The 12,220-nt window shown below is 33.9% G+C and overlaps 1 protein-coding gene across 1 annotated transcript in view; it reads left to right on the top strand.

The window, feature by feature from the left end:
• Positions 1-12,220, top strand: part of LOC132553017 (ras-specific guanine nucleotide-releasing factor 2-like) — a 184,097-nt gene that overhangs the window by 99,340 nt on the left and 72,537 nt on the right. Inside the window, exons 5-9 of the mRNA XM_060217220.1 lie at positions 2,689-2,836; positions 7,703-7,780; positions 9,568-9,821; positions 10,041-10,120; positions 10,882-11,075. Of these exons, the coding sequence (XP_060073203.1) occupies positions 2,689-2,836; positions 7,703-7,780; positions 9,568-9,821; positions 10,041-10,120; positions 10,882-11,075 (754 nt within the window). The remainder of the gene's footprint in view (positions 1-2,688; positions 2,837-7,702; positions 7,781-9,567; positions 9,822-10,040; positions 10,121-10,881; positions 11,076-12,220) is intronic.

Below are 12,220 nucleotides of genomic sequence, written 5' to 3'. Positions count from 1 at the left end.
AGAGAGGCTGTTCTAAGGCTGATTGACTAACTCAGCATTGACACTACTTATCTAGCCAGTCCTTGGGGAGTCAGAGAACAAGAGCTGTGTTAGGGGCCACTTGGTTTGGATCTGAATCTTTGTATTAATTTACACTGATGTCAATATGATTTGTTTGGTCTCCCTTTCCTGTAATCTCTGGAGATGGATACTGGCTGCCATGCACGTTTTTTTCCCCTTTTTTATCAACATTAGATGATGTTAATATTGAAGTGATTTGCTTCTACAGCCATTTTACGCTGGGTCTGTGGTTGGTGTGTGATGCTTACACAATGGCCTTTCATCAGGCCCTACAAAATGTTATTAATGTTGGGCTCCACCGAAAGCTACTGCAGGTAACACAATATCACTGGCTGTCTATTCTATTTCACACTTGTTAAATCCTATCAGTCAGAATCCACTCTACCACAATGGCTAGCAGTGGCAAATACTCTGTCCACAACTCACATACAATCAAGAATCCTTTAAAACACACAAAGTCAACTCTCTAAAAAAATGTGATTATCAAGAGTGTGAAATTTTAAGACATGGATTAATAACTGGTAGAAGTGAAAGTGGTCAGTAAGAAGGAAATCACATGAGAGTCAGCATTCATATGATGTTTTATGAAGGCCAGTTGATATTATAAAAATGGAATTACTCTTAAATCTTGTTGTTTTGTGTATAAAAAATAGAACCTTCTAATGATGATCTGTATTTGTGGAAACAATAGCACTTTGTTTCAACCTTTTTTCAATGGTCCTTATCTGTATAACCAATAAAACCTTGTTACAGTGGTCCTTATCTGTATAACCAATAAAACCTTGTTACAGTGAATCTTGTCTGCATACCCAATAAAACAATGTTCAAATGACCCTTATATGAGTAAACAAATAAAAATTTAGAGCAATGATCCTTATTTGTTTAAACAATAAAACTTTGTTACAATAGTCCTTATCTGTATAAACAGTAACACCTTGTTACAGTGGTCGTTATCTGTATAAACAATAAAACTTTGTTACAATGGTCCTTATCTGTATGAGCAGTAACAACTTGTTATAATGGTCCTTATCTGTATAAACAATAACACCTTGTTACAATGGTCTATATCTGTATAAACAGTAACATCTTGTTACAATGGTCCTTATCTGTATAGACAGTAACATCTTGTTACAATGGTCCTTATCTGTATAGACAGTAACATCTTGTTACAATGGTCTGTATCTGTATAAACAGTAACATCTTCTTACAATGGTCTGTATCTATTTAAACAGTAGCATCTTGTTACAATGGTCCTTATCTGTATAGACAGTAACATCTTGTTACAATGGTCTTTATCTGTATAACGTAACATCTTCTTACAATGGTCCTTTTCTGTCTCAACAGTAACATCTTGTTACAATGGTCCTTATCTGTATAGACAATAAAACTTTAATTCAATAGTCCTTATCTGTATAGACAGTAACATCTTGTTACCATGGTCCTTATCTGTATAAACAATAAAACTTTGTCACAATAGTCCTTATCTGTATGAGCAGTAACAACTTGTTATAATGGTCCTTTTCTGTATAAACAATAAAACTTTGTTACAATGGTCCTTATCTGTATAGACAATAAAACTTTAATTCAATAGTCCTTATCTGTATAGACAGTAACATCTTGTTACAATGGTCTGTATCTGTTTAAACAGTAACATCTTGTTACAATGGTCCTTTTCTGTATAGACAGTAACATCTTGTTACAATGGTCTGTATCTGTATAAACAGTAACAGCTTGTTACAATGGTCTATATCTGTTTAAACAGTAACATCTTGTTAAAATGGTCCTTATCTGTATAAACAGTAACATCTTCTTACAATGGTCCTTATCTGTATAAACAATAACACTTTGTAAAATAGTCATTATCTAAAAAAATAGTTTGTTAATAATTACAGGGTCAATTGGATAGATGTATGTAATTGATTTTAGGTACAGTAAGGTAACTGTGTGTTACTGATTTTAGGTACAGTAAGGTAAATGTGTGTTACTTATTTAGGTACAGTAAGGTAAATGTGTGTTACTGATTTTAGGTACAGTAAGGTAAATGTGTGTTACTTATTTAGGTACAGTAAGGTAAATGTGTGTTACTTATTTAGGTACAGTAAGGTAAATGTGTGTTACTGGTTTTAGGTACAGTAAGGTAAATATGTGTTACTTATTTAGGTACAGTAAGGTAAATGTGTGTTACTTATTTAGGTACAGTAAGGTAAATGTGTGTTACTGATTTTAAGTACAGTAAGGTAAATGTGTGTTACTGATTTTAGGTACAGTAAGGTAAATATGTGTTACTTATTTAGGTACAGTAAGGTAAATGTGTGTTACTGATTTTAGGTACAGTAAGGTAAATGTGTGTTACTGATTTAGGTACAGTAAGGTAAATATGTGTTACTGATTTAGGTACAGTAAGGTAAATGTGTATTACTTATTCTAGGAACAGTTAGATAAATGTGTGTTACTTATTCTAGGAACAGTTAGATAAATGTGTGTTACTTATTCTAGTTACAGTTAGATAGCTATGTGTTACTTATTTTAGGTACAGAGAGGTAAGTGTGTGTTACTTATTTTAGGTACAGAGAGGTCAATGTATGTTACTTATTTTAGGTACAGTAAGGTAAATGTTACTGATTTTAGGTACAGTAAGGTGTTGGAACAAAAGGAGGAATTGGAACAGAAGCATCTCCACCTGTTACAGATCTTGGAAAGTGAGAGACAGGCTAAATGGCACTATGTTCAACAGACAGAGGAACTGGCCCAGGATGTTAAGAAACTTCGAGCAGAGGTATTGGTGATCTGTCTTATTTAGCTATCTGCAACAGAATTTATTACGTACCTTTTGGATACCTAGACAAGTATTTTTTTATAAATTTGTAATCGTACTAAATAACCAAATTGTTTCAGTATCTTGTAATACAGGATATATAGTAGTTCAAGGGGGTTGTATATAGTAGTACAAGGGGTTGTACATAGTAGTACAAGGGGGTTGTACATAGTAGTACAAGGGGTTGTATATAGTAGTACAAGGGGCTTGTACATAGTAGAACAAGGCTGAACTGTTTGTCAATACTACCTGATTCTGAACTGTTTGTCAATACTACCTGATTCTGAACTGTTTGTCAATACAACCAGATTCTGAACTGTTTGTCAATACAACCAGATTCTGAACTGTTTGTCAATACTACCTGTTACTGAACTGTTTGTCAATACTACCTGATTCTGAACTGTTTGTCAATACTACCTGATTCTGAACTGTTTGTCAATACTACCAGATTCTGAACTGTTTGTCAATACTACCTGATTTTGAACTGTTTGTCAATACTACCTGATTTTGAACTGTTTGTCAATACTACCTGATTCTGAACTGTTTGTCAATATGACGTGTTTCTGAACTGTTTGTCAATATGACGTGTTTCTAAACTGTTTGTCAATACTTCCTGATTCTGAACTGTTTGTCAATACTACCTGATTATGAACTGTTTGTCAATACTACCTGATTCTGAACTGTTTGTCAATATGACCTGATTCTGAACTGTTTGTCAATACTTCCTGATTCTGAACTGTTTGCCAATACTACCTGATTATGAACTGTTTGTCAATATGACGTGATTCTGAACTGTTTGTCAATACTACCTGATTCTGAACTGTTTGTCAATACTACCTGATTCTGAACTGTTTGTCAATACTACCTGATTCTGAACTGTTTGTCAATATGACGTGTTTCTGAACTGTTTGTCAATACTACCTGATTATGAACTGTTTGTCAATATGACGTGTTTCTGAACTGTTTGTCAATATGACGTGTTTCTGAACTGTTTGTCAATACTACCTGATTCTGAACTGTTTGTCAATATGACGTGTTTCTGAACTGTTTGTCAATATGACGTGTTTCTGAACTGTTTGTCAATACTACCTGATTCTGAACTGTTTGTCAATACTACCTGATTATGAACTGTTTGTCAATACTACCTGATTCTGAACTGTTTGTCAATATGACGTGTTTCTGAACTGTTTGTCAATACTACCTGATTCTGAACTGTTTGTCAATATGACGTGTTTCTGAACTGTTTGTCAATATGACGTGTTTCTGAACTGTTTGTCAATACTACCTGATTCTGAACTGTTTGTCAATACTACCTGATTCTGAACTGTTTGTCAATACTACCTGATTATGAACTGTTTGTCAATACTACCTGATTCTGAACTGTTTGTCAATACTACCTGATTATGAACTGTTTGTCAATATGACATGTTTCTGAACTGTTTGTCAATATGACATGTTTCTGAACTGTTTGTCAATATGACCTGATTCTGAACTGTTTGTCAATACTTCCTGATTCTGAACTGTTTGCCAATACTACCTGATTATGAACTGTTTGTCAATATGACGTGTTTCTGAACTGTTTGTCAATATGACCTGATTCTGAACTGTTTGTCAACACTTCCTGATTCTGAACTGTTTGTCAATACTACCTGATTCTGAACTGTTTGTCAATACTACCTGATTATGAACTGTTTGTCAATGTGACGTGTTTCTGAACTGTTTGTCAATACTACCTGATTATGAACTGTTTGTCAATACTACCTGATTCTGAACTGTTTGTCAATACTACCTGATTCTGAACTGTTTGTCAATATGACGTGTTTCTGAACTGTTTGTCAATACTACCTGATTATGAACTGTTTGTCAATATGATGTGTTTCTGAAATGTTTGTCAATACTTCCTGATTCTGAACTGTTTGTCAATACTTCCTGATTCTGAACTGTTTGTCAATACTACCTGATTCTGAACTGTTTGTCAATATGACGTGATTCTGAACTGTTTGTCAATACTACCTGATTATGAACTGTTTGTCAATATGATGTGTTTCTGAAATGTTTGTCAATACTTCCTGATTCTGAACTGTTTGTCAATACTTCCTGATTCTGAACTGTTTGTCAATACTTCCTGATTCTGAACTGTTTGTCAATACTTCCTGATTCTGAACTGTTTGTCAATACTACCTGATTATGAACTGTTTGTCAATATGATGTGTTTCTGAAATGTTTGTCAATACTTCCTGATTCTGAACTGTTTGTCAATACTTCCTGATTCTGAAATGTTTGTCAATACTACCTGATTATGAACTGTTTCTCAGTACTACCTGATTATGTACTGTTTGTCAATACTACCTGATTCTGAACTGTTTGTCAATACTACCAGATTCTGAACTGTTTGTCAATACTACCTGATTATGAACTGTTTGTCAATATGACGTGTTTCTGAACTGTTTGTCAGTACTACCTGATTCTGAACTGTTTGTCAATACTACCTGATTATGAACTGTTTGTCAATATGACGTGTTTCTGAACTGTTTGTCAATATGACGTGTTTCTGAACTGTTTGTCAATACTACCAGATTCTGAACTGTTTGTCAATACTACCTGATTATGAACTGTTTGTCAATATGACGTGATTCTGAACTGTTTGTCAGTACTACCTGATTATGAACTGTTTGTCAGTACTACCTGATTATGAACTGTTTGTTAATACTACCAGATTATGAACTGTTTGTCAATACTACCAGATTCTGAACTGTTTGTCAATACTACCTGATTCTGAACTGTTTGTCAATACTACCTGATTCTGAACTGTTTGTCAATACTTCCTGATTCTGAACTGTTTGTCAATACTACCTGATTCTGAACTGTTTGTCAATACTACCTGATTATGAACTGTTTGTCAATATGATGTGTTTCTGAACTGTTTGTCAATACTACCTGATTCTGAACTGTTTGTCAATATGACGTGTTTCTGAACTGTTTGTCAATATGACGTGTTTCTGAACTGTTTGTCAATACTACCAGATTCTGAACTGTTTGTCAATACTACCAGATTCTGAACTGTTTGTCAATACTACCTGATTATGAACTGTTTGTCAATATGACGTGATTCTGAACTGTTTGTCAGTACTACCTGATTATGAACTGTTTGTCAGTACTACCTGATTATGAACTGTTTGTCAATACTACCAGATTATGAACTGTTTGTCAATACTACCAGATTCTGAACTGTTTGTCAATACTACCTGATTATGAACTGTTTGTCAATACTACCTGATTATGAACTGTTTGTCAATACTACCTGATTATGAACTGTTTGTCAATATGACGTGATTCTGAACTGTTTGTCAGTACTACCTGATTATGAACTGTTTGTCAATACTACCTGATTCTGAACTGTTTGTCAATACTACCAGATTCTGAACTGTTTGTCAATACTACCAGATTCTGAACTGTTTGTCAATACTACCAGATTCTGAACTGTTTGTCAATACTACCAGATTCTGAACTGTTTGTCAATACTACCAGATTCTGAACTGTTTGTCAATACTACCAGATTCTGAACTGTTTGTCAATACTACCTGATTCTGAACTGTTTGTCAATACTACCAGATTCTGAACTGTTTGTCAATACTACCAGATTCTGAACTGTTTGTAGTCTGCACTGAATTGATGTAAAATCCATATAATCTCTTTTTCTCTTGTGTTCTTTCTATCTTCTCATCTTTTCATCCTTTTGATGAAATGATTTAAACTACCAATTATATGTCTACTATTACATATTTTCATGTTAATAATATAAATATCAGTGTCACATGCAGTATATTGATTATTTGTAATTTTATTTATGGAGAAGAAGAGTTCGTAGGTCACTAGAACTTGTCCCGGTTCCATTTATCTGCTACTGATAATTAAAAATGTTTAAATCAATTAACAGTAATTATGAATGTAGTAACCATAGTCCTTCAGGAAACATCACCTTACCATGTATAGATTTAATGTTATGTAGAACATTCCTGCATACAGGAAACACATGGACACATTAAAGATGGATGTATTTCTGTTAATTGTTTAATAGTAACCATAGAAACAACAGGCAGTAAACATACAATACTAGATGTCAACTACATTAACTGAAGAGCTTTACTAACCAAGATTATTAACAATAAAGACTATTTTTAATTTATAGATTTTATAAAATCTTTTCAAAATTCAATCTTTAGATGTGTTCTTTGATTGCTTGGTTTTCTGTGTAGCACAATACTTTGAATGTAGCTTGCTTGTTTGTAGTGTAATGAGATCAAACGCTGTTGTAATTGTGATGGTGTGACAGGAATGGAGGTCATGGAGTACCATCCAATGGGTGTCATGATTACAGCACCAATTAGCGCCCTATTGCCGTGTGACATGGATCTTTGTGGTGAAATAGCAGCAATAGGCCCCGATCTCTACATCGGATATGCATCTTAATGCTAAAAAATTATTTGTAATTTGAAATGAGACATTTTCTTCAGGATGGCAGTTAGTGTCTTAAATGGAATTAGTGATAAAAAAAATTTGAGCTCAAATTTTAGTTTTGGTTAATCAGCTTCACACCATAAAGCATGGTTGTTTGTCAGATAAGGACTCCGATGTTATGTGTTAGAGTTGGAATGATAATCATATATTTTTGATTGATTTTTACATAATGTTTACAATTTTCATAAAATGTTGTTTACATCAGACGTAATATTATCTGCCACTGGCCTGGATAAGCCTTGCCTTGTTGTCACTGATATTTGTTAAATATTACCTAAAATCAGTTTAGATTTGTTTGTTTCTTCACAGTTGGCAAAATTCAAAAAAGATCGTGTGGCTGGAGACAAGCAGGATGAAGAGACTGATGAGCTGAAGAAAATTAAAAAAGTATGTCAGCTAAATGATACATATGGTATATATTTAAAGACTTGTTCAGCTAAATAATGGCTACACTGGTAGTATCTAAAAATCATAATCAAACAGAAATGATAAAGTAGGTCAGTCACTCAATACACTAGAGTTACAAATAGGCCATCTAAATGATTTATATAATGGTTGAAATACACATTAACTTAATATATCATATATTGAGATTGGCAAAAAACTTGAGTGTTCGACGAGTCTTGACAATGGGAAAAAACTTCATCTTCACTTGAGAACTTCTACACACCTTTCATTAACAATTGATTATATAATGGTAGATAGGAATTTTTGTTTTCTGGGCAATTATTCACCTGTTTGTAAATATACAAAGCTGGAAGAGGAGAAATTTCTGTGCATGCTTCACAAATGTACAAAAAATACTCTCCCAAGATTGGATGGTCCATACCAAAAATTAATGATAACACAGCACTTGTAGCATTTTTAAAGGTTTTTTTTTTTGATGGCTTGATAACATAAAAATGATCCATTCAGAATATCTCCAGACAGTGTTTCCATTTGTCGGTACAAATGTCTTTATAGCAGATGGTTATTAATTCTCAGTGTAAATCATTAGAAGTGCTATCTTAATACTTGACATAATTCTATTATTCTGAGAAAATGGTATTAGTTAAGTTAAAGACAACTATAACCTCACCTGGTTGAAGGGCAATAACTCTTGGTGATGTTACAGAAATGTTGAGTGTCTGGAAGCTATTTCTCTGTATTGAACATTTGAAAATGCTTCAGTGCAGTGGTATTATTTTTCATTGATTCTATCTCATGGTATTTATGCTATAATGTATTATGGTCAGATTTCACTTACACATAGATGTATGTATTTTCAGATATTTTCCAAACATGTAATTCCGTTTTAAATTGGCCTCCGTTAGTGGTCTGTTGTCACTCTATCCATTTTCTGACATCAGATATCTGTTCCTTGTTTGTCCGTAATTTGTTCTGAAACAATTTTCGTTATTGCTTTTACTGTAGAAGTACCAGTTTGTATTGAGGTTCCCCTAGGTCCCTGGCTGTCTCCTTTTGACTTTGAGACTGATCAGAATAATGTAATGTTTGACAGGCAGTCATCTTTGATTTTGACTGTAATGGTTTGTTTCACTATTTCTGCAGTAATATTTGATGAATCATCCTTAGATATCATATGTAGTAAGTCTCGTTGATCCTTTTAATAATTTTAATAATTGTTTGTTATCCCTATTTCTGGAGAAGCACTGCACGGATCTCTCTTAAATTTCATATGCAGGTTTTGTTTGGTCTTTAGATGTGTCAGGACAGATTAGAAATACAACACGGCTGACATCTTGGATTTTGACAGTAATGGTTCATTATCACTGTTTTTGGAGAAGTATTAGATGGATCATTTACAAATTTTACATACAAGTTTCCCATGGTTCCTTCTTGTTCGTAATCTGGTGCTGGTAACAAAAAGGCAAAAAGAGAAGAAAATGGATAACAGGAGGTCATCCAGGATTGAGACAGTACTGTTTGTTATTGCTATATCTTGTAGTACTGTAAGCGTCTTTGTTTACATATATAAGTTTCCATTTCGGTCTTATTTCTCATGATCAGTGTTCTGTACAAATTAAAGGATGGAAGAGAAACGGATGGGAAATGTCAAATTAATGAAGACTTAGTAAATACCATACCATTGTTGGAACGGAGATCCCTCTGGGGTCTCTTGTTAGTCCTTTACTGTAAACTTAAATATTCATCTTCAGTGTCTTATTTAACAGGTACAAAGTTTCTTCAGAGGCTGGTTGTGTCGACGACGCTGGAAACAGATTGTAGAACTCTATATACGATCCCCTCATGCAGAGAGCATGCGCAAACGTAATAGCATCGTGTTCAACATGGTGGAATGTGAGGAGGAATACAACCGGCAGTTGTCTACTCTTGTCACGTGCTTTCTGCGACCCCTTCGAATGGCAGCATCCTCTAAAAAGCCCCCCATTACTCATGATGATGTAAACTCCATTTTTTTAAATAGGTGAATATCATTTGTATTCTTCAATACTCTGCTGACTTGTATTTTGGTTCAGTACCCAACTGTATTAGGGTTATTAATCTGTTAATATGGGGAATGAGATGTCATGGTTCAGGTAGAGTCATATGGATGTCCCCATTCCCTCCATTTATCAGTGTTATTTAAGTTGAATGAGAATTTTTGCTGATAAGAATTTACACTGCAATTTTCTTTCTTTTTCAGTGAAACCTTGTTGTTTTTGCATCAAATATTTTTGAAAGGATTGTGTGCAAGATTAGAAAACTGGCCAACTTTAGTATTAGGTAAGTTCCCATACAATATCCCTGGTTTTCCAATAAAACTTGTGTTTTATATGCTACTCCCTAGCTATGCTATCTCTCTTTATATATTTATAGACATGGTAGATAATGAGTTATCTCCCCTGATTTTATGCTACAGGTGACCCGTTTGATATGCTGCTACCTATGTTATATATATATATAGTATATATAAAGAGTTATCCCCCCTGATTTTATGCTACAGGTGACCTGTTTGATATGCTGCTACCTATGCTATGTATATATAAAGTATAGATAATGAGTTATCTCCCCTGATTTTATGCTACAGGTGACCTGTTTGATATGCTGCTACCTATGTTATATATATATATATATATATATATATATATATAGTATATATAATGAGTTATCTCCCCTGATTTTATGTTACAGGTGACCTGTTTGATATGCTGCTACCTATGTTATATATATATATATATAGTATATATAAAGAGTTATCCCCCCTGATTTTATGTTACAGGTGACCTGTTTGATTTGCTGCTACCTATGTTATATATATATATATATATATATATATAGTATATAAAATGAGTTATCTCCCCTGATTTTATGCTACTGGTGACCTGTTTGATATGCTGCTACCAATGCTATGTATATATAAAGTATAGATAATGAGTTATCTCCCCTGATTTTATGCTACAGGTGACCTGTTTGATATGCAGCTACCTATGTTATATATATATAAAGTATAGATAAAGAGTTATCCCCCTGATTTTATGCTACAGGTGACCTGTTTGATATGCTGCTACCTATGCTATGTATATACCAGGAGTATGTAAGGAACCATCATTACAGTCTACAAGTGTTGGCAGAATACAAACAGAAACTAGAATTCAACAATCTGCTCAAACGCTATGAAGAGAAACCACTATGTGAAAGCAGAACATTGGAAATATTTTTAACTTATCCTATGCACCAGGTTTGTAGTCCCTTCTTTAATACAGTTCTATAGCCATTTTTATGAAATATCATACAGTGTCAGTTCATCATGCCTCATTCACGAGCCTAGGTGCTTTTTGAGTCCCTCATCACCTTATTGTATGTGTCTTGATCAGCACTGAAAGTAACATTCACAAAATGATCTATTGTTTAGGCATATTTAGCAATTAAAACTTTGCTATGTTAAAGTCATGCTGTTCTTAACAAAAATGGAAAATTGAATACATAAAACACAAATTTCAAATCCATATATATTTGGTTCATGGTATGTCACCCTGATATAATAATGGTTGATGGTGTGTCACCATGATATAATAATGGTTGATGGTGTGTCACCCTGATATAATAATGGTTGATGGTGTGTCACCCTGATATAATAATGATTGATGATATGTCACCCTGATATAATAATGGTTGATGGTATGTCACCATGATATAATAATGGTTGATGGTGTCTCACCATGATATAATAATGCTTGATGGTGTGTCACCCTGATATAATAATGGTGGATGGTATGTCACCCTGATATAATAATGGTTGATAGTGTGTCACCCTGATATAATGATTGTTGATGGTATCTCACCCTGATGTGATAATGGTTGATGGTATGTCACCCTGATATAATAATGGTTGATGGTGTGTCACCCTGATATAATAATGGTTGATGGTATGTCACCCTGATATAATAATGGTTGATGGTGTGTCACCGATATAATAATGGTTGATGGTGTGTCACCCTGATATAATAATGGTTGATGGTATGTCACCCTGATATAATAATGGTTGATGGTGTTTCACCCTGATATAATAATGGTTGCTGGTATGTCACCCTGATATAATAATGGTTGATGGTGTCTCACCCTGATATAATAATGATTGATGGTGTGTCACCCTGATATAATAATGGTGGATGGTATGTCACCCTGATATAATAATGGTTGATAGTGTGTCACCCTGATATTATAATTGTTGATGGTATCTCACCCTGATATGATAATGGTTGATGGTATGTCACCCTGATATAATAATGGTTGATGGTGTGTCACCCTGATATAATAATGGTTGATGGTATGTCACCCTGATATAATAATGGTTGATGGTGTGTCACCCTGATATAATAATGA

The sequence above is a fragment of the Ylistrum balloti genome, unplaced genomic scaffold (assembly GCF_031769215.1).
Source record: "Ylistrum balloti isolate Yb309-2 unplaced genomic scaffold, AGI_CSIRO_Ybal_v1 Utg370292, whole genome shotgun sequence".
NCBI classification, from domain to species: domain Eukaryota; kingdom Metazoa; phylum Mollusca; class Bivalvia; order Pectinida; family Pectinidae; genus Ylistrum; species Ylistrum balloti.
This window is presented reverse-complemented; position numbering and strand designations above follow the sequence as displayed.